Source organism: Epinephelus lanceolatus, chromosome 11 (genome assembly GCF_041903045.1).
Source record: "Epinephelus lanceolatus isolate andai-2023 chromosome 11, ASM4190304v1, whole genome shotgun sequence".
NCBI classification, from domain to species: domain Eukaryota; kingdom Metazoa; phylum Chordata; class Actinopteri; order Perciformes; family Serranidae; genus Epinephelus; species Epinephelus lanceolatus.
Genome location: NC_135744.1, coordinates 484,036 through 508,494, shown reverse-complemented (window position 1 = coordinate 508,494; position 24,459 = coordinate 484,036). Strand labels below are relative to the sequence as shown.

The window sequence follows — 24,459 nt, the reverse complement described above, 5'->3', positions numbered from 1 at the left end:
TCGACATCCCATTGATCCGACCATATTAAACTCATTGTTCCGAAGTCCGTTCCGAAATCATCATGATGCCCTGTGGTTAAGGTCTGGTTAGGTTTAGGCACAAAAACCAGTTGGTTAGGGTCAGGAAAAGATCATGGTGTGGGTTAAAATGAAAAAGAAAGTGGCAAACACATAAGCCGTGAGCCTGCTCCGCCTCAAGCCGGTCGCGGCGCACCATACGCCCGCCGCTAGCCGTTCAGCACCGCGGACAGTCGGACTAATGGGATGTCGAACCAATGGGCTGTCGAACCAATGACATAGACCCAATTTTGAGATTCTGCTAATGCAGAAATAGAGGCTTTATACTGAATGCATATTGTGTGAAACAACATGAATTGTGTTAATAGTGTGGTCCACAACAGACAGATGTTGTGCTGTTTGTGTTTAGAGTTTTGAAAATTTGTCTTAAGATTGGACAAAAAGATGCTAGTGATTGCAAAAAACTGTAATACAACACGAAAAGATATTTGCATATTCTAAATTAAGTAGGCCTGTTTGCAGCTAATTTAGATATAGAGTTTTACATTGTTTATATCTCTCTGCCTTTGCATCACTATATCTAAAAAAAAATCTAAGTGTGTGCTCATCCATTACAAAGACGTTTAAGTGTAAGGAATTAGTCACAGAGATCTCGATCTTCAAAATCAGCCCTGTGCTAGTACAGTTAAATGATACCTCAATATGACATCTCAAGATGTTGCCAGTGGAAAAGCTAAATACATTTTATACCTCTTCTAATACGTTGTATGTACTAATATGTACTGGTAAAACTGTAGGTTTTACAAAATTTTACAGTCACATTCTGCACATATTGCATAATTTCTCAGGGACTCCCTCAGAACTGAAACATTTTATTAAAGTCCCACTGATTTTCACACACCTGAGTGTGTGAAATTTGTTCTCCGCATTTGACCCATCCCCTGAGGGAGCCGTGAGCAGCAGCGGTGCCGTGCTCGGGAATCATGAGTTGTTTCTGAAGGACTTTATTTGTAGTAACAGAATAATCTGAAAGACTTTATTTATAGAAACAGAATATGGTAAAGAATGTGGGGTCATAGAAGGGGGACATGCATTAAATAGTTGTGCAGGGATCTGCATGAACATATCAGGATGAGTTAAGGTAAAGTGGATTTCGGTACCTCCAAAAACCACTGGCCTGCGTTTAGAGATCGAATCTCTGTCCAGTTGAAGGAAGAGGCATCATCATACTGTCTGGCTGGAAAGACCTTACTAACATCTGTGGTTCTTCTCAACGTGCGGTCTCGCATAAGGAAGGGAACAGCATCCACACTGCAAGAAACAAAATCAAGAAAATGTTGTACTTTGGAACTTTGATTGTGGTTTAGTATATTTTGTAAAATGAAATATCATAATAATCTAACATCAAAACAGCAGAGGTGAAATGAGTTGATGATCACCTCCCATTGCGAGGGTTAGCTGCATCTGTCTTCTTACGTGCACTGTAAATGTTTCTACCAAACAACCCACGTTTATCAGCTGTGGGATGTACATTTTGAATTTCAGAGCATACCATCACTTCATTTAATATGTACAACCCAGTAGGGATGGGAGTTGATAAGATTTTATTAATACCAATGCCATTATTGATTCTGCTAATCGGTCAAATTCTTTATCGATTCTCTTACTGATTCCTGATCAATTTTCTGTGTGGAAAAATGTGGGCCTACACAGATTTTCAGCATCAGTGCAACTGTTTTATGGGTAGATGGGTCAAACAAAACTTAACTCTCACCCAGATGACAGCAGTTTGTGTCCCCTAAAAAAAACATAAGTCACTGTTTATTTAATGCAACGTAACCACACACTGAGGGGTGTGTCACAGCTTTGGTATTAATGACCTGGGATGAGAACATGTGTTATTATTACGAAGGATATTTACTTTCAGTAATAAACGTGTTGCTCGGTTGGGAAGCAGTGGCACTTGTCATAGATTGTCAAATACATGGCATTACCGGAATTTAAGCCACTGTTGCTTAAAATGATATTTCAGATTATTGCTGGTGTTTCCACCCTTACTCAAAAACATAATTTTACAAACATTACAAGCAGCTCTGCTGTCATCTTTCGTTGTGAATGAAGCCACACTTCAGACCATTTCTTCATCTCCATCATGACTACATCATGTTGCAAGTTTCCAGCAGTGTAGACACACGAGTTTGATATCATTGTTTGCAATGTGCAAGTGTTAGAAAAACATGCTGGCATCAATAAAAGGAACTGTCAAGCTTGAAGCATATGATTCTGGTCATTTGGACAATTTGAACCAGTTGTCAACTGGAACTGATTCTCAATTCCCATCCCTATAACCCAGGATCAAATTAATGTGTGGCTAATAACCTGATAGTGACGTCTGCCTCCAGGGAGCTAGCCCCATGCTGCAGGGCTCTGTTAAAGGACACCATGGTGTTTTCTGGGGCCAGCTAGAGCAGAGAGGAGACTACTGTTAGTCACTATGTGAAGAAAACCTGCATAAAGGGGAAGTGATAGATTTATAATAGGACATTTAATATGGTAGAATTACTAATTGAAAATACATTTGTGTGAAATGATTACTACTTCTTGACTACTTCTTTATGATGCATATCTACACCACACACACTGAAATTCGTTGTGACACAACACTAGTTTTTACTTAATTTCTAAGGATTTAAAGCTATAACATTGTCAAAGAGAGAATTATACTGGAACTGGAAATCAAAAAACAAAACAAGCATTGCACAATGGAGCCTATCCCAGCTGACAGTGGGCGAGAGGCGGGGTACACCCTGGACAGGTCGCCAGACTATCGCAGGGCTGACATGTAGAGACAGACAACCATTCGCATCTACAGGTGTATGTGTGTGTGTGTGTGTGTGTGTGTGTGTGTGTGTGTGTGTGTGGTAACTGTACAACCTATTTACCTGAGTGTCCCACCACCAGCAGTATTAATTTTGTTTTTATTTCTTTTCCAGGACAGGAGCTTTTCCAGGACAGGAGCTTGCGCAGTGTGTGGCAGACTTCCCCGGTGGTGGTGTCCCCCTCACTCCGTTTAATTTGGTGTGGCACGTGGTGGTTTGGTTTGTAGTCATTTTTCTTTGGTTTGAGTTGTCCCTTATTTTTGCTTTAGTCTGTCCGCTGAGCTAAGTACTAGCCCTGTTCCTGTCATTTTGCTATTTTCTACCGCAATAACCAGTGTGGTCTTTATTTTGACACCCGGGCCGTATATCTTGTGACATCCTTGTGTTCTTTTAAAACTTAGTGAATTTTTTATCAATAAACATTTGTTACTATTTTTGGAAGTCCCTCTCACGTCCTATATTTTTAGTGTAACGAATCTGTGTGACCTTCTATTAATAAGGGTACTGCTCAGAGTGTATTTTCTGGGGTGCAATTCCCCAGGTGGCGTTGTCGGGACAACAATTTCCCTCTGCCCTCCATTTGGCCACACCTGCCTCTATGCTATCCTATTTTGCTGAATTACAACCTGTAATTTAAATGTATTTAATTTGGATTTTAGGAAATGGGCCTACACAAAATGGTGAAATAGGAAAACCCAAAACTTCCTAAAAAAATAAAAATCTGAAAAGTGGTGTATGCATTTATCTCCTTTGCGATGAAGCCCCGAAGTAAGCTACTAATAACCTGCAGAAGTCACATAATTAGTTAAGTAAAGTCCACCTGTTTTCAACCAAGTGTCACAAAATCTTAGTACATATATACCTGTTCTAAAAGGCTCCAGAGTGTGCAGCACCACTAAGCAACAGGTACCACAAACTGATCATTCACTTCACAGTTGGTGGGCGTATTCCTGGGGACCCAAGGATATGCATCGATGAATTTGGTGCGATTTAGACACGCGACAATATCAATATCAATGAACTTTGAATAAACAAGTGAACAGCTTCTGCAGCTCTGTGCAGCAGGGTCCAGGGCTACAGACCTCTGCAGATAGCAGACTGTGAACATAGCATGTTTCTATGTGTATTTCACTGTGTTTCTGACCTCCAAATAGCGGCGAACTTTTCTTTGCCATATCAACTTATAACCAGGGGTGAGAGGAGGCCGGTACAGTCTAGTACTCTGTACCACGAACAGATTAAGTACCGATGTGCAGTACCAGGAAGAGGGGACAGTAGCTGTCTGCCTAAAGCAGTTCAGTAAAGTTAGAAAGATAAACATGGACTTAAACTTCCTGGATCAAAATCTCAAGCGAAACGTTGTTAAAACACAAACAAAGCTTCTTTCTAACCAAGACAACAAGCTACATCATCAAAACAATCCTTGCTCTGAGCTGGACAAATAATGTTTTGTCTGTGGGACTTTACAAAGTACAACACCTTAAAAAGAAAACACAAAAATTTAATAACTTCACTCTTAAAATCAGTTCACACATCAGTGGTTTCCTGTTGGTTATACTACATTACTTAGTTTGAAAAAAATGTGGTTTTGCATAATTTCGGAGAAAGGAGGTGATGAAGGTACAATGTACTTAAATGTACTTATGCCTGGTACACACTACACAACATTTCTCACCATTCTGACAGTCATTATGTCATATTACACGATTGTGGAGTCATAAAATCGTGCCGTGACTTGGCCGACAGACATGATACACATGATAGTCCACACCAATCATCCCCGGTCATCTTTCATGATGTGTGTGATGTCATTGGGTTATTTTAGTCCTATTTTTATTTCAGTCACTGTGTCTGTTCAGGGGCCAGCTGAAATGTTGTAGTAATGTAAAAAAGTGCCAGCAGATGGCAAGTGCTACATTTGAAGTACATACTGTCACGCCCTGGCTGGATAGTTGAATTACCTTTTTCCCAGTGTTCTTTGTCTTCTACTTCCTGTTTTATTTTGATACGTACCTCTTGTCTCGTTTCAGGTCCTTCACTTCCTGCCTTCGTGTGTCTCCCTCTTGTGTGATTATCTGCCCTGCCCCAATGTGCTGCAGCTGTGTCTCACTGTCTCCCCTTCCCCAGAATATTTAGGCTGCGGTCGAAAAGTACCTCCTGTCGTATTTTCCTAACCTCTTTTCCTTGACCTCAGTGGAAAAACTCACAAGGTCAAGGGAAGACGTGAAGGAGAATTCATAAGGACTTAGGAAAAGACAACTGCAGTGCTGAGAGAATCCGACTGCACTTACACTGGGCTACATAATGCGATGGCGGATGTTATTGATGTGGGTCTGCTGTGGTGAAACTACAATGTTCTGAAGATGGACTACTACTACTCGTGTTGTTTCATGCAGGATATATAAATGTGGACAACACGGTGAAAGATATTATTTAATTTCTAAGGTCGGAATTGAATTAAAAAAAGGAATATAGGCTACCAGCCACAAACTGAAACGAAATGATTTAAAAGAGGGCACTGAGTTTGCTAACCTAACTAGTAAAATTAATTAATGATATTACTAAAGGCTGGCAATACAACAATGCTCAAATGAATGACTGATGCAAACTGAGCATATGTTACGGGTGTGTGTGTCCTCCGTCCACAGCTGTGTTCAACTTGTATGTTTTATAACAGGATAAACAAATATTAAATGCATTATTTTGTTTTTCTGTGTGAATAAAAAAATAATGGAAATCCATGTGCTTTTTCCATTTTCTTCTTCAAATGGACAATTGGATTAGAAATTAGACCACAACCAGTAACCAACTTGTGTTTGGCCTTTATTGCTATATCAATATTACGTGCCCCTACTGCATAGATAGATAGATAAATAATAATATTAATAATAAAAGTGAAAAATAATAATAAAAGTGAGGCTGCTGTGCATCGTGCGTAAATGCGCACAGCGTCTCTCTTTATGGGGAAAGCGCTTATTGTTTCTGCTGCAGGGTAGGGTGGGGTGCTCGCTGCAAGTATTTAATAACCTCAAGCAGATATTTTTTAACGTCACAGTCTTTTGTATAGTGCCCTATTCTCTCTTTTTGTTATGATCCTTCCACTGTAGCTCAGCGACCAGCTCTTATCATGGCTGCCACTTACATACTTCTGGGTCATTTCACTCAGTTAGGAACCTTCCTAAGCAAAAAAGACTATTCGACCGCAGCCTTAGTCTCAGTGTTCCCTTCCTTCTGTGCCAGTTCGTCTCGTCTTCCGCATGGAGGACGAGTGCTCTAACCACTACACTAGGGAGGCCCCAGATATCTCTGTGTTTCTATTGGTCATAATGATGGCTGTGACGGGAACAAGAAAATCAAACATTTTTTGTCGAAACATCATGAGGCGTCCCAGACACTGCGACGGTAACTATGACACACTACATGAGATGAAATGATGGATTATCGTGTGTCTTTGTCGTTCACATCAAGCTAGCAAACAATGTTATTTCTTTATAATGGAGACGGACATAAAGTAAGGAAATTAAAAAATAGTGGCAGGGCTTTTACTTACTACAACGGGGTCATCCCTATGTTTCCCGGGTTCTATATTCCCCGCTTACCACCCAAAAAGGTTCTATGTTTCCCGGGTTCTATGTTCCCCACTCAACCAAAAAGGGTTCTATGTTTCCCGCTTGGTTGAGTGGGGAACATAGAACCCGGGAACCATAGAACCTTTTTTGCAGGGTTAAGTGGGGAACATAGAACCTGAGAAACATAGAACCCGGAAAACATAGATACGCTCCCACCACAACTACAGAGGTTACCAGCTTCATTTGAAACAGACTACATTATAAACGGGACATTATTTATTATTCCCTCTGTATTTTTCTATTTTTACTTTTTATCCGCTCATTTCAAACTCGCTTCCTGTATCTGTTTCAAATTAAATGTCCCTTATAACTTTGGTTGAGAGAATCCCTTCATTTTTTAAATAGGCTTTTATTGTTAAACATTTGCAGGAACTTATTGTGGAGGATTCAGTGTCTATGTTTGCATATGGTCCTTCAAATGTAGCTCCTGCCATCTGCTGGCGCTTTTTACATTACTACAATAACATTTCAGCTGGCACGTGAACAGACACAGTGACTGAAACAATAGTAAAAGTAATAAAGATAGGACAAGAATAACCCGATGACATTACACACATCGTGAAAGACGACCGGGGATGATTGATGTGGACCATAGTGTAGTGTGTCATGTCTGTCGGCCAAGTCACGGCACAATTTTATTACTCCACAATCACGTAATGTGACATAGTGACTGTTGGAACGGACAGAAATGTTGTGTTGTGTGTACCAGGCATAACATCTGTTTTAGGTGGAGCTTTCAATTCATATGGAATGCTGGATAATTTAATGAGTAATAATGCATCATATTTTAATTCTTAAATGAAGGTAAAATCTAAATCTGCAATGTAACCAGTAACATGTCTCTGTCAGGTACATGTAGTAGGAGGATGTTTTCCTCTTAAGTATGAAGTACATGGTAAGTGAGTATTTTACCGTTGAGCTGCATATTTTTGAGAATCAGTTAGAATAGCATCAGGGCAGCATACACTTAAAAACTGCTTGTGTGAAGCCTGAAGGAGGCTCCCCAAAGGGAGTGATGGCAGTGCTTGCTTGGTGAATGCAACTCTCATGGGACAGTGCGTCCAACATGGCGGCCCCCAGCTGCTAGACTCCAGATCCAAAAACCACATTTCACTGGACATAAAATTTTTCTTTTTTCTTACTGGACTATACCATCAACCAACCTGAAGCACCTAGAAGAACACACTGACGATTATTACAACCGATTCTGCAGCATGAATAAGGACAAAACAGATTACGCTAAATAGGGGAAATCCAACTCCAATCCAAATGCCAAACATCTCCGTCCAGAGTCAGTCTCCAGCCCGGATACCTCATCATCCTCATCCCCCAAACCACCGTGCAGCACAGAGGTGAGCGACATTCTAATCTCCATTGAAAATAAACTTACAGGACTTGACAGCAGAATTGTGCTGATTGAGGTTTTACACAGGGAATTCCAGGCACTTCACCACAGCCTGGAATTTAGTCAAGAACAGATCGAAGGGGCGTCGGTGGCTTGGTGGTGGGGCCGAGGCCCCGTGTGCGGGGCTGTTGCCGTGGCGGCCCGGGTTCAGGTCCGGCCTGTGGCCCTTTGCTGCATGTCATCCCCCCCTCTCTCTCTCCCCCTTTCACGCTTGGCTGTCCTGTCCATTGGAGGCAAAGATACCCAAAAACATATCTTAAAAAAAAAAAAAACAGATCGAAACACTCATCAAAGAAATAACTCATTAAAACAGCCCGTTAAAATACCACTCAGCTCACCTTCATCACAGCCGAAAACAAAACCATGAAAGAGAACATTCTGGACTTGCAAACACACAGCATGAGGGACAACTTGGTTTTCGCTGGCATCTCCAAATAAACCCCAAACAACCCCAAAAATCTGTTAAGGACGTCATGATCATTTAGTTTAAACTACCCACAGAAACAGTCAACACTTTTCACTGTGTGCACCGTATGGGCTTAAAGAACATCAACAACAGACCACGACCGATGGTTGCAAAATTCGAGCACTATAAACGAAAAAGAACTAGTTCAACAACAAGGCAGACACCTAAAGGGAAAAAACTATGGACTGAATGACCAATTCCCCTGGGACATCTTACAACGACACAACCAACTACTACCAATCCGGAAACAACTGATGAAAGAAGGCAAAAGAGCAGTTATCTCAGTGGACAAACTTTACATAGATGGACAGTAATTCCATGATAAGGACATGACCTCCTGGCTCTTCTAGACCCCTCATAACCTAATGCATGGACCGTGGAACGCATCTGAACAAGGGGGGGGCCATAATTTCAAGTCACGCGGAGGGGGTGGGGGGGGCATATGCATTGAAACAGACAATATTACTGATGTATTAACGTTGCAGAGCACTTTTTTATTCCGACGCCACACAGTCACATCTACAGTACGCGCATGAACACGAACACATGCTTGCTCAGATTAACCCCTCTGATCCCACTCTAACATTCACCCACAACAGGCCAAGCCTATTTACACATAAACGCACAGATGAAACTATAGCAAACAACAAAGTACATCCAGTCCACAACCACAACCAAAACTCATCTTGCTGCCTTGAATCTAAATCAACATCATATTCATTATCATCACAAGTCAGCACTCATATCAGACTGATGAGCAGAGCTGCACACACAGACACACACACACACACACACAACAACAAAACAAGCGCAGCTGCGCAGTTACTGAAAAATAACCAGAATGCTGAATTTCTGACCATTACCGCCCGCAACCGCAATGTGTATGTCCACTCCCACCCGCTCCCGCAAAACTCTGAGAATTTATGCCCGCACAATAATAGAGATGGATTGATTTTGTGTCTTCTCCCATCCCGCAGGAGAAAAAACGTCATTTTATAGGCTATTAATAAAGAGATTCATGGGGTTGTTTGTTTCGTTTCCCTGGTCTGCATGTCTTTTGACGCACTGGTCAGGAATAGCGCTCCTATTTCGTTGTTTTGATTTAGTTTTTAATGAAATAAAGGCTGTTTCATATTCTATTCTCCTCCTCTGTATTTATTTATTTTTCTACCTTTATATAATCACGCAGTGATTGAAGTTAAGGCAAGCCCGGCGCCAGGATGAAGTTACTGAGGGGGCGGTTAAAAATTAGGAGGGGGCAAATCTTTATTATGCAACATATAGGTTCACACAGTGAGTTATAAAGAGTGCGCAGACGTGCGTAATAGTCGCGCGTAATGACAGCTCGTCGCCGGTGAAACACAATAGACTGCATGTCTTCTTTCATGTTTGTCTCATGACAGATGGAGCTGACAGACAGACAGACAGACAGACAGACAGACAGACACGTGGCGCAAGCGGCAAATTGGTATGAAAGCTGATTCAGGGCATATTCGTCCATTTATGAATAAATATGGAGTGGAAATGCTCATGCATGTGCACCAAGTTCCTGTGTTGACATCCTGTCGCTAGGCTACATCTTCTTCTTCTTCTTTTTCTTCTTCTTCTACTTAAACAGTAGATGTAGATTAAACATGGGGACCCACGGGACCCGGCGGGACCCAATCCCAATGCAGTCCTCTATGTCAGAGTACAAAAGTTACCCGGGCCATGGCCCCCCTGGCCCCCCCCAGTACCGCGGGGGATACAGTGACCTACTGCCTCCCACAGCCACATTGACATGAGCGTTTTGTGTCTATGTGGCAGCATCCTTTTGTTTGTGTCTTCCTGTTTACATGTTGGGTGGTCAGTCTTGTGCTATGTGCCTTATATCAAACTGTATTTTCAGCTACACACACACACACACACACACACACACACATGCACCAGAACTAATACATAGGTTTTTATAGTTACATAACATGTCATCATCACTTAGATTCGTAACATGGAATATCCGTGGAATTGGTTCTCAAGCAAAAAGGGTAAAAATTTTAAATCATTTAACTAAACTACAAGCAGATATATGCCTCTTACAAAAAAAAAAACATCTTTCAGACCATAATAAATTAAAATCATCACAATTCAACCACTTGTTTTCAGCTACCTACAACACAAAACAAAGAGGTGTATGTGTTTTAAAAAAATAAAAATACCTAATTTGTCCGTAACACCACCATTACAGATGTTTTATCATCATTAACATATCAAACAACAATAACCCACTAACAATCAGCAATGTGTACGATCCAAACACAGATCAGCCATCCTTCTTCCGTATTTTTTTCCCCTTCCATTTCAAACATCTCCGATTGTCCAGTTATAATAGGAGGCGACTTCAACACAGTTATCGACCCATCAGCACTAACATTGCAAAAAATAAACGTACTTGGCAATCCACAGAAACAGTTAATGAGTGATTTTGGTCTTGGTGATAGTTGGAGACTGCAACATCCAACTGCTAGAGAATACTCATTCTACTCACCAGCCCACCATTCGTATTCTTGCATTGATTTTTTCCTCACCAGCAACTCAATCATATCTAATATCTCAGAGTCAAAGATTCACCCTCATCATAAGCGATTACACCCGTTACATTTACTTGGAATAGAATCAGTCCACATAAACTGATCACCAGATGGCGCTTTAACACAGCTCTCCTTAAAGACCCCGAATGCGACAGTTGTATTAAAAGAGAATGAGCATACTTGCTAGACATGAATGATTCCCCTAAGTCATCTCCAACCCTTCTATGGGAAACAGCAAAGGCAGTATTAAGAGGAAACATAATCTCATTCTCTGTTTATAAGAAAAAGAAAGAAAAGGAACAAGAGGTCGAACTGGAACAAAAAAAATCACAAGACTTGAAAACATCAATGCAAGCAGCCCAACAGAGGAAACCCCGAAATAATTAAGACAATATGAATTTCAACTAAATGAAATTATGAATCAGCAAACTCAATTCTTGATACACAGACTTAGACAAGAAAATTTCTACCAGAGCAATACATTGGTCAAATACTGAGAGGGACCCAGCTGCAGACATGATGGCGGACATATCCATACCGGAAGTCCATGTCCGGAAGTTGGTCTGTGTGTGTATTATTCGCTGAAGAAGAAGACAACGGAGAAGACGAAGAGAAGAACGCAAACAATACAAGCACAACTAAGAGAAAGAGCTGTAAGGGAATGAGTTTTAATTATTAGAACTAGACAACTTTATTGTCATTGTACATTGTGCAACGAAATTCTGTTTGGCACTTAGCTCTAGCAGTACTAGCTAGTAGCTAGTACTAGCATAGAGTACCAATCCTCTGCGTTTATACGCGCCGTCATCATTATATTTTAACATGTGTGTTATGTTCTCTAAGATGCAATTCTACGTAATGTATCGAATCATAAGGGGGACGTCTATGTGAGGAATCTCGGCATGCACAAATTACTACCACCGGATGGTGGGTTTAGCTACATTTGTTGTGTAAAAACGAGGGCATGATTAGTATTAACTTAACGTTAGCTGCTCAAGGTCTGTTGTGCTCCCTTTCATCAATGTCTGTGTGTAAACAGCGTTAATGTTGGTCAGAGACTATTAATGCCCTCTCTTGATGTGCTGGTTAATTTAGATGTGTAGTTTGCAGCGGGGTTAATATGTGTTCCTCTGCTTTTTGGTGTGTTGTGGTGTAAAACATCTGTGCACGCACTCATTGCACGCAAGCCATTTGTTTCCCAATTTTTGGTTCGCCTGGTCTCCTTGTGTATTAATGCTTGTATAACCTCAACCCTGCACTGCTCAATCAAGTTCTATACATCTTTTTTTCCCCGGAGATATTCTAAAAATAGAGAGTCGTCTTATGTGGTATACGACATGAGCGACCCCCGAGGGTTAACCGGGTCAGATAAATGACGTATACATAGCCCTGACTGTCTGCAAAAAATACATTTGTATTATGTTTTAGTAATGCAGAGCACTAATACACATACACATGTGGATACATAAATAGCTGTAGTGCCTCCTCCACCATGAGTCCTTTAGATCGGTAAAATATGGTTGATGTTCAGTATGTTTTCCAGCTATCAATGTTGATTGACTTCTCCTTGTTTCAGATGCACCCCTCTATTTTGAGTGACGAAGCCAGTCTGGGGCACACAACTCTTTCACCATCCGAGTTTGGGTGTCCTCTCTGCCCCAAATTTAAAACCAAAAATGAGAGCGTGATCCAGAGGCACCTGAAAAACCATACCGAAAATGCAGTTCATTTCCATGATATGTTGATGAGAAGTATCTGTTTGAGATCATATACTTCTGCATTTAACAGTAATGTTTAATGATATTTGTTTGGGACAAAACAAGACATTTTAAGTTGCATCTTGGGATCTTGTGATTGTGGAACAGTGGTTGACATTTTATACCATTTTCTTACATTTTATAGACCGAACAAATAAATTATTTTACTGTTTTTCCATTTTTTTTCCCTTTGTTTTTTCTGCTTTTGAGATTGATATGGATATCTGGAATAAAAACTTGTTCACAAAAAAAGAGAACTCCAAGTCTACTTCTTTATGTTGCCAATACAATAGTGTAATATTGTGTTCCTGAAATATAATAGAATACATCTGACAATATGACAATCTAATTATGTTCATTTCATAGTTAAATAGTTACAATTAACCATACTGATGTAAGAGTAAGCATGACATTTGTTGTGTCCATGGTTTTCAGTTGTTTTGAATGACCTGACAGTAATCTGCATGTTGCAACTGTAGGCCAATAAATGAAAGTGCTCACCTTATTTAATCTTTGTTAAAAATAAATCCAACTAAAATTCACGTGTTTGTTGATTTTCTGCAAGTTTTGTAGGTTTAACTTGTTGAGGTCAATGTTATTCCAAACAAAACATGATTGTATTTAAAATAATTGTTGAAATAATTGTATTATTATTTATTTTATTATATCTATCTATCTATCTATCTAATTGTTGACTGCTTCAAAGTTTGTAACTGTAGTATTGCTAAAATAAATAATATAAAAAATACAGACTTAAAAACTGACTTCCGGTATGGACTTCCGGTATGTATGCAACTTCTGGTATGGACTTCCAGTATCGTAGACACAAAGAAGATTAACTTCCGGTATGGACTTCCAGTATGGATTGGATATTTAGCGGCGCCCTTGTCCGCCATGTTGTCTGCAGCTGGGTACTCTTGCAAATACTTGGCAAATCAAATTATCGAAACAAAGAAAAAACAAGCCAATACATTCACCAGAAGAAATAAATAAAATATTCCAAATTTTTTACCGTAACTTATACTCATCAGAAAAAGATCCAAATGAAGAAGATATCCACTCATGTCTCAAGAGTATCGACTTACCACAACTCAGTGAAGACAAACATACCTGACTCACCAATAACTCAAGACGAACTTTCCACTGGCCTCAAACTGCCCCCACACAAACACCCGGTGCTGATGGCTTCCATGCTGAGCTCTATGAGCACTTCTGGGCCATCATAGCACCACTCTTTAATCGAATTATAAATGACATAAAACAAATTTCAAGACTCCCTGAAAATGTGAACACAGCCACAATCTCACTCCTCCTAAAACACAGCAAAAATCCAACAAGTTACCATCACATCTCCCCTTACCAATGCAGACATAAAAATCATCAGCAAGGCACTAGCCCAAAGAATAGAAAAAGTCACTGCATCCATAATCCATCCAGATCAAACTGGTTTTATTAAGGGCAGACATGCATCCAGCCACACCCACAGATTATTTAACCTAATGCATTACTTATTACTACATCAACCGGGAACCATTATAGCCACCCTTGACGCAGAAAAAGCTTTTGATAGGGTAAACTGGAAATTTCTGTTTGCCACGTTGAGAAGATTTGGATCTGGGGAATCATTCATTAATTGGATCAAGATTCTCTACACCTCACCTTCAGCCACTGTCATCTCCAATGGACTAACATCACAAAATTTCACACTGCACAGGCGGACTAGGCAGGGATGCCCACTTTCTCCCTCCCCATTCACCATTGTCATTGAACCATTAGCAGCCGCCATCTGTCAGAACGCCCGCATAAAAGGAATCCAGACACATACCACACATCATAAGATCAGTCTTTATGCAGATGATATTTTGCTGTTTCTACAAGACCCCCCTTCATCATTACAAGAAACAATAAATCTCATCGAATCATTCTCCAAAATCTCAGAATATTCAGGTAATTGGAATAAATCATCCATCCTTCCACTGCAGTGTTTCCACTACCATTATATTAGGGGGGCGCCCCACCCCCCCCTTAAGGTCAATTCTATATAGTGCCAGATCACAACAGAAGTCATATAAGGTTACCTTTTCTATAGAACAGGGGCCTGTTGTTCGAAAGTAGAATTAACCAATCCAGGATAAGTGGAAAAGCGAGGCTGGACAAATTCCCCTAAGTCCATCCTGGCTTAATTGGTTGTTTGAAAGCCAAGCAAGGCTGAGGAGGTGCGGCTTTGTCAAGCCAGGTGTTACTCATTCGGGTAAGTACGCGTCCTTGGCTTTCTTAAATAGACCCCAAGATTGATCACAGATTCACCGATGCAGCAATGGAGAGGACACGTGCCGCATACTTTTCACCCAGTGAGCAGCGTCTCATCATGGACACTTATGAAGAGGTAAAACATATAATCACGAAGAAAGGAAACACTGCAGTGATAATAAAGCAGAGAGAGAGGGCGTGGTAAACAACTGCGGACCGACTGAATGCGTAAGTAATCTAAAAATATACACTTGCTACGCAAATGAATCTGTCATAATTATAATTGAAGTTTCTTCCACTAACAGTTGTTTAACAGTTGTACACTTCACCTTAAAGGTGAGCAGTGGAAGTTAATATTACTCGGGAAATGTACCATGAGGGGGCACCAACTGCTGATTTCACACCAGCGGAAGAGCTCGCCCTGGATCAGAACTGAGGCAGGCCGATGTTGGAGGGGATACAGGGGGGGACAGCTACAGACTCTGTCCCACCCACAGAAACAGCCCTCTTCATACAAGGTACATTATTCCAGTATACTGTGCATGGAATCAATCATTTTATTCATTCATTAATCAACCATTGGTGTTATGTGGACTGTCTGACTTTGGATTGTCTTGCAGTGTCAGGTGATACACTGACCCTTCTGGAGCCACCGGAAGATGATCCGATGTGTTATTCATTAGAGCCATTTGCTTGACATGTCTTGCAAGTTTACATTAGGTCAATACAAATTCTATTTAATGTGGCAGGGTGAAGGCACATCTGCAGCAGTGGATGCAGCAGATGAGGAGGAGACACTTTCTCTGGACTCCAGAAGGTTTGAGGTAACCTGCCAGTCTTGTGGAGATAATTTAGTCCTTAATGTATAAGAAGTCAGTGGTGTGGTGCTCATAGAAAATATATTTGTAACAGGACACAGATGAACAGCCTGACAGCCTGCCTGGAAATGTAGTGAGTATTGCCTGAAGGACATCCAAGGTGTCCACAATTGCTGTGCTAATAGATATGTGTTTTACAGAATTCACAAACTGTCAGACAGCTATATGCTACTCATCTGAGGAAGCAAATAGCCCTGGCAGATGTCAAGCTCAAGGGTGAAAAGAGAAAGCTTCAGGACATGGAGCTTGACAGACAAATTAAAAGAAAGACCTTAAGGAAACTGGACTTAGAAATTAAGAAACTACAGAAAGGAGTAAGTGATTTTAATGCACATTGTAAGCATGACTGTGAAGCAATGTATTAATCAATATTATTTCTCTCTTTCTCTCCACAGCTCAAAGCAGACAGTGACTGATTTTAGTATTTTTCATTTAAATAAAATGAGGTCAAAGAATATTGTGGTTTCATCTTCATGTTTTCATTCATTGATGTAAAGTACACTGGAGTTATTGGTCCAGTTAACTGGGAATATAATTTGGGAAGGTCATACAGTTGTAAATGGTAATGGTATATGGACCTTAGGGCTGCACGGTATATGCAGTAGACGGTAGAAATGATATAAATTCGGCCCACGGTAGAGATTTGCGCTCTACCGTCCTATCGTCGATGATGTCATCGCACCTGCCTCAGTGTGAAAATGGCTGCGAGCACAGAGACAGCGGAACAAGAGGAGCTGGTTCACGTCCGTGATTTAGCGTAGCACATGCAACGTGTGTTGCTGGAGAACTTGTGAGTGAGTGAGTTAATGTCTTATGAACTGCCCCGGACTTCTCAGACTCTTTTAGCGACTTACCACTCAGAGGGAACTCATTCAGTGTCTCCTCTGGCAGCAGCACAGCGTCTCTCCCTCTCCTCTCTCGCCGTGCGCACACGGGAGTTGGTTTTCGGCAAGAGAGTTTGTCATAAACCTTTGGTAATGTAAACCTATGTGACGCTAGGGGCTCCACAAAAAACTCCATATGTGACTGTGTGATAGTTGTGGTATCATAGCAGCCTGTCACAGGTTACAGCGTGATGATTAGAGGAGAAATGGCAGAGCATAAAGGTCCAGGTGGAAAAAACACAACTCAGTCATTTAGGATTTTGCTAAAAGAAGGAAATTACCTTTTGATATAGATCCCAGGGGACATTTTGCACCATAGAGTACTGGGTTTTAATTTTGAGTTTTGAGATCTGCATTCTGCACAATAAATGCTCTAAAAAATATATTATATCTTTGCTTTTGTTGTTGTTGTTTTTTTTTATCAATTTAGCTTTGCTAAGGGACTACAAAACCCATTCAGAAACACTTCTATTATAACTTTTACACTTAAATTTATACTGCGATATATACCGTTACCGTGAAGGGATTCGATTTATACCATGATATAAATTTTAGGTCATACCGCCCAGCCCTAATGGACCTGCATTTGTATAGCACCTTTCTAGTCATCTAGTGACCACCCAAAGCGCTTTTTACACTACGAGTCACGTTCACCCATTCACACACACATTCATACACTGGTGGCCGAGGCTACCATACAAGGTGCCACCTGCTACTCAGTTTTAACACACTCACATACCGATGGAACAGCCATCGGGAGCAATTTGGGGTTCAGTATCTTGCTCAAGGATACTTTGACATGCAGCCTGGAGGAGCCCGGGATCGAACCGCTGATCTTTCGATTGGTGGACGACCCGCTCTACCTCTGAGCCACAGCCGCCCCAGTTGTGACACCTAATAACCACTAATTGTGTTAATGCCAAATACACCTACTTGTATGTTTATTCCAACAATTAATCCTTTTTTATTGGTAAGGATATGTGCATGTCAAAGTATGCTTGGGCAAGATGCTGAACCCCAGATTGCTCCCAATATTATATGCACCCTGTATGCACCTGATGGTGCTTATTGATTGACTGATTGATTGATTGATTGATTCTTTTAATGACCACACAGCTAGGCTGGTGGAATTTGTTTCCATTACAGCTCATTGATACAGGTTCCAACATAAAGGACACTGAACATATAACATAGATATACAGACAAACACATTATCACACAAATAATTAGGCTATGACAAAAAGAATGTTTAAAATGTTAAATGGTTTTTTTATTATTGTACGACATCTATTGCACGTCTGTCCATCCTGGAAGAGGGATCCCTCCTCAGTTGCTCTTCCTGAGGTTTCTACCGTTTTTTTCCCCGTTAAAGGGTTTTTTTGGGGGAGTTTCAACTTATCCACTGTGAGGGTCCTAAGGACAGAGGGTTGTCGTATGCTGTAAAGCCCTGTGAGGCAAATTGTGATTTGTGATATTGGGCTTTATAACTAAAATTGATTGATTGATTGATTGATTGATTAATGTATTTTGTTCAAAAATGAGGCAAATACCTACATAAGAACATGAAATGACGGTAAAACACATTGATTTCCGATCGCATTGACAGCTGACTGGACAGATAAGGCACCGGGCTAAACTAAGCCTGGTTGTTAGCCTGGTCGGGACCAGGCTAAGTGCAGAGAATAAATCTCCATGGCAACATATGTGCCTCTGCTTTCTAACAACCGATTCAGCGCTAAATTAAGCCAGGATAACCAACATATCCCGGCTTAATCCCTTATCTAGGTTTCGAACAACAGGGCTCAGGTCTATACCTTGTCCTGTTATTAAACAAACTAAATAACCTTGTTATTTATCTTATTTGCACGACAGCATGTCCTTTCTGTCTCTACACGACAGAGTTCTGCCCCAATGTGCGCACACACACACACACACACACACACACACACACACACACAGACACGTGCGTGCACACATGCACGCACACACACACACACACACACACACACACACACACACACAAACAGGTGAGCACACTAGAGGGCTGCTCAGGCCGCATTTTCCTGACCGAACCCGACCCGAGTCCGAGGCAATTATAACCGGGCCCGGCCACACACTCAATGGAATGGAGCCTGTTTTGCTTACAGGCGTTGTCACGTAAATAACAAATTCCAGCACTTGAATAGGCCATAGCACAACACAGCAGCATGTCAAGTGGGCTGAACTTGAACCAAATCCAAGCAAAGTTTTTGCTGTAAACCTTGGGGAAACACTAGCAATACATAGCTGGGATGTGGCAGCCCGTACACCACCAATTCCTTTTTGCATAAATCACATCACTTATCGAAGCATCAACATTTCCCCCAGGCTGTCAGAGTTGTATTCTCAATGATCCTGACTCAACCCAGACTTAACTGGTTTAAATCTCTAGATTCAATCATCTCCAAATTCTACTAGAAAAACAAAATACAGAGATTTAAATTAACCACCCTACAAAAATCCAAAACACAAGGCGGACTGGAAGCTCCACTTTTTAACCACTAGGCCTACTCTCTGGTTAACAAGCTTCAATACATATTCAAATGGATTCACCCTAACCCATCAGAAAGCATATGGCTAGATATCGAACAAACACTTAAAGCAACTCTTACCTTTCTTGCATTTCGAACAGCACTTAGAAAAAATTGTTATGGAGTAAAGTTTATATCCACAAGTGGTGGGGGGCATTTAGGTTAGCATTTTAACCTAAACAAAGAAAAGCGTAAAATTTCCAGAAAGTAAGTGTTGCTTTAACACAAACATTTCTCATTTCTCAGTCAGACAATCAAACACCATTCATGTTTCAAAACGTTAACACTAGCAGCAACTTTTCATCAAATCACAAAAACCCCCCTTACAGCATCAAAATATACTCCCATTTGGAATAACCCTGATTTTGTAATTAACAAGAAACCAGTCAAGTTCCGCACATCTCTGGTTTCATTTTTATACTTGTTCCAGAGGTATGGCATCAGGAGTGAACACTTTTTGGAATATAACTCAAATCATCCATCCAAACAAAACTTAACACTGTGATCACTACCCTAGTTCAGGAGGTGGTCAGGCCTGCAAAGGCTTCTTCATCTCCAGGGCCTAATGAAGCCCCCTACTGGGTTTATATAAGTGCACCTGTTATCCTTAAAGAAGCAACAGACAGCATTTTTGCCTATATACAGTACAGGCCAAAAGTTTGGACACACCTTCTCATTCAATGTGTTTTCTTTATTTTCATGACTATTTACATTGTAGATTCTCACTGAAGGCATCAAAACTATGAATGAACACATGTGGAGTTATGTACTTAACAAAAAAAGGTGAAATAACTGAAAACATGTTTTATATTCTAGTTTCTTCAAAATAGCCACCCTTTGCTCTGATTACTGCTTTGCACACTCTTGGCATTCTCTCAATGAGCTTCAAGAGGTAGTCACCTGAAATGGTTTTCCAACAGTCTTGAAGGAGTTCCCAGAGGTGTTTAGCACTTGTTGGCCCCTTTGCCTTCACTCTGCGATCCAGCTCACCCCAAACCATCTCGATTGGGTTCAGGTCCGGTGACTGTGGAGGCCAGGTCATCTGCCGCAGCACTCCATCACTCTCCTTCTTGGTCAAATAGCCCTTACACAGCCTGGAGGTGTGTTTGGGGTCATTGTCCTGTTGAAAAATAAATGATCGTCCAACTAAATGCAAACCGGATGGGATGGCATGTCACTGCAGGATGCTGTGGTAGCCATGCTGGTTCAGTGTGCCTTCAATTTTGAATAAATCCCCAACAGTGTCACCAGCAAAACACCCCCACACCATCACACCTCCTCCTCCATGCTTCACAGTGGGAACCAGGCATGTGGAATCCATCCGTTCACCTTTTCTACGTCTCACAAAGACACGGCGGTTGGAACCAAAGATCTCAAATTTGGACTCATCAGACCAAAGCACAGATTTCCACTGGTCTAATGTCCATTCCTTGTGTTTCTTGGCCCAAACAAATCTCTTCTGCTTGTTGCCTCTCCTTAGCAGTGGTTTCCTAGCAGCTATTTGACCATGAAGGCCTGATTCGCGCAGTCTCCTCTTAACAGTTGTTCTAGAGACGGGTCTGCTGCTAGAACTCTGTGTGGCATTCATCTGGTCTCTGATCTGAGCTGCTGTTAACTTGCGATTTCTGAGGCTGGTGACTCGGATGAACTTATCCTCAGAAGCAGAGGTGACTCTTGGTCTTCCTTTCCTGGGTCGGTCCTCATGTGTGCCAGTTTCGTTGTAGCGCTTGATGGTTTTTGCGACTCCACTTGGGGACACATTTAAAGTTTTTGCAATTTTCCGGACCGACTGACCTTCATTTCTTAAAGTAATGATGGCCACTCGTTTTTCTTTAGTTAGCTGTCGGCTGTGTATTAACCTGACTTCTGCACAAAACAACTGATGGTCCCAACCTCATTGATAAAGCAAGAAATTCCACTAATTAACCCTGATAAGGCACACCTGTGAAGTGGAAACCATTTCAGGTGACTATCTCTTGAAGCTCATGGAGAGAATGCCAAGAGTGTGCAAAGCAGTAATCAGAGCAAAGGGTGGCTATTTTGAAGAAACTAGAATATAAAACATGTTTTCAGTTATTTCACCTTTTTTTGTTAAGTACATAACTCCACGTGCTCATTCATAGTTTTGATGCCTTCAGTGAGAATCTACAATGTAAATAGTCATGAAAATAAAGAAAACGCATTGAATGAGAAGGTGTGTCCAAACTTTTGGCCTGTACTGTATATCATTATGAAAATAATATGGGTTGCACAGGGTAGTATACACAGTAAAATCAGACTATCAGCGTTTACATAGGTTACGTAATGGCTTTACAATCTTTGCAATAAGCTTCTGCCACCGGGGACGAATTTTCGCAGAAAAAATCTGCTTTACGGCAGGAAATGCAACATGTATTACCAAACTGGTCGGTCAGCCAATCAGGGACTGGAGCTGGTCCTTATGAGGAACTGGCCGGGGCATAAGATAGTTGAGTCAGGAGCACAATGGCAGATGGACAAAGTTTGGAGATAAGTGACAAACGGCCTCCCAAAAGAAAACGAGCTAATCTGTCTGAGGAGGCGAGGATGCAGAAAAAGGAGAGTGATAAAAGAAGAGGAAAAACAAGAGTAAACCTCAGTCAGGCGGTCAAGAGATGGAGGGAGCTCCGTGACCAAAGAGGCTTCAACACCGGTGTCCAGCTAGCTTTCTTTTTAATGGATCAGTAAGTAACACGGCTAAATGTTAGCTAGCCGAGAGATGACTGTACTGTACTGGCTGCTAGTTCATTCATAGCTGGCCAGCATCGCAAATCGCCGTAACCAGGGTGTTGGTCGGCTGACATCCTCGTTGCCATTCTATGGCAGCCCTCTGACAATGATTACCCCCACCCCCCTGCTGCTGCCACAGCTACTGGGCACCCAGCCTCTCCAACCGGGAGAAGTGGAGTAAAATCCTCTCCTCCTCTCCCGTTTGTCTGGTCAACGCCTCTCTGCAGTGTCAGAAATTAGCAAGGGCCACGGGCCATTTGGCCCGCAATTTATCCAAGAATGCCCCCAATAGCCATGTTCCGGGGGCCAAAATTGCCCCCAAGTTTTCGAAACAACTATATGTATTTATATTTTTAACGGTATTACAATTTGACATTAAAGTATAATTTTATTTTCATTAAATTAATTTACCGTCACGTCTACAACTCATTTTCCAGACATAATCAACGAGATTGCACTGATTACGTGAGAGTAATCTGACAGAGAAGGGGAGGGGGCTTTGCTGTACCATAAGTATAAATTAACCATTTCTTGGGTGATCTGTGTCTACACAATGACAAATTAATGAAAAATTAAGGTAGAATGAATGTTAAATTTTAAATTAACTTACTTCCAGGATTGCATCTAAGGAATTTATAGTAATTTGGCCTTTTTAACAGTAAAAGTAACTGTAATGTGGTGAAACATTAGTACTGCTATCAGTAGATTAATGGTTAAATTATCACATTTAAACTGGTTGAATTATAGGAACTCTGAGTGATATTTTGCAACCATAACTTTATGTAACCCATTATTTGTTTCATTTATAGTGGTTTCTACTGAAGAGTGAAGACACTATCTTAGTTGGTTTTGCTTTTCATGTGCTTATTGTTAGAACATAATTACAATTTTTTGATGGCCCCCAAACATTTTGAAAATGCCCCCATTTTTTAGACCGTGGGGGCCAAAATTGCCCCCAAAATATTTTGTTAATTTCATACCCTGCCTCTCTGTCAATACACTCAACCAGCAGTTTAATAATATTGATGCCAGTTGTAACATTTGAATGTTTTAGTAGTAAGCCACGTTCTAAGCGGGATAATGTATAGTGAGCTGGTGACAGTTGAAAAATAACCATTCCATTCCCCTGTCGGGAGTTATTTTTCAACAGTCACCGGCTCACTATACATTATCCCTTACGTGTACTGTTGTTTGTACTGATACTGTACATATTGGTATAATTTACTGTGGGTTGTTTGTACTGGTATTGTGCATTCTGGTATAATTATTTGCATTACTATTTGTTTTTTCTTCAGATAAATCTGATAATTGTTGCTCGGTCTCTTTACTCATTTATTTAGTATAGTGTCCACACACCTTCTCATTCTACATATACATAGAGGTATACTGGTGGCTTTACAGCCTACATTTTATTGATTATCTCTGATCCCCACGGTCAATTTGGTCTTTGCGACAGTGCGAGCAACACTGCTGAGGCTAGGTGGCGCCAAGCTAAAGAAAAAAAACGAATCCTATCTGTTGCCTCTTTAAATTTTTGTGGAAACAGCTAAGAATAGTTTGGGAGAAACAAATTATCCCAAGAGCATGGCGTAGGGCAGGGAGTGTCCTCATTCCTTTTTTTTGTATGATTTTATTTAAATTTTTTCACATCCACAAAACAAAAGACCCATACTCTTAATGAGTACAAACAAACAAGAAAAACAACTCGAGACCAACAAACAAACTAAACAAACAACAAAAAATAAACAATCCACAATAACAACACATATTTACCCCCACCCACAAACATGCTCAACCTCAACATCCTCGTATCAGGGCAAGTCAAATAAAATGTCAAACATAAACAAACATATACATTTGTCACATAACTCAAATTTCTCTCTATTGAGTACCCCATACTCATCCGTCATCAAAAAAAACTTCCACTACAACATTTTCCAAGAGACTATTCAGTAGGTGGCATCTTTAACATACCAACCAAATATAACAGACAACCCCAAACCCAGTTTAATTATAAAGGTCACCTTTTCTTTTCCTTTAATGTTCTCAATGTTTCGAACACTTTTCCCCATATAATTTCAAACTGAGTTAATTTGTTCTTTTCAGTGGCTATTTTTTGGCCTTTTCAATGTTCAAATAATAACACAGCTCTCTTTTCCAGTGTAACAGTGAAGGAGTGTATATAGATTTCCAGTGTTTGAGTATCAGTTTTTTCAGTATAATTGATGAAAAAATTATAATCCATCTATGTGGATACCTCACTGTATCCTGTGACGTATATTGAAATAAACAGAATGATGGATGACAACCAACGTTCTATATCCAACCAAATCTTGTGAATTTTACTACATTCCCAAAACGTATGAATTAATGAGTCTTTAGTTCCACATTTAAGACAACTCCCTGAC

The 24,459-nt window shown here is 40.7% G+C and overlaps 1 protein-coding gene across 5 annotated transcripts in view; it reads right to left on the bottom strand.

Annotated features, from left to right (window-relative positions):
* The window catches only part of gdpd5a (glycerophosphodiester phosphodiesterase domain containing 5a), a 160,301-nt gene that overhangs the window by 22,131 nt on the left and 113,711 nt on the right, over positions 1-24,459 (bottom strand). For all 5 annotated transcript variants that reach the window (XM_033640081.2, XM_033640096.2, XM_033640088.2 and 2 more), the window contains 2 exons: positions 2,398-2,480; positions 1,179-1,329 (listed from right to left, as the gene is read on the bottom strand). In XM_033640081.2, the coding sequence (XP_033495972.1) occupies positions 1,179-1,329; positions 2,398-2,480 (234 nt within the window). The remainder of the gene's footprint in view (positions 1-1,178; positions 1,330-2,397; positions 2,481-24,459) is intronic.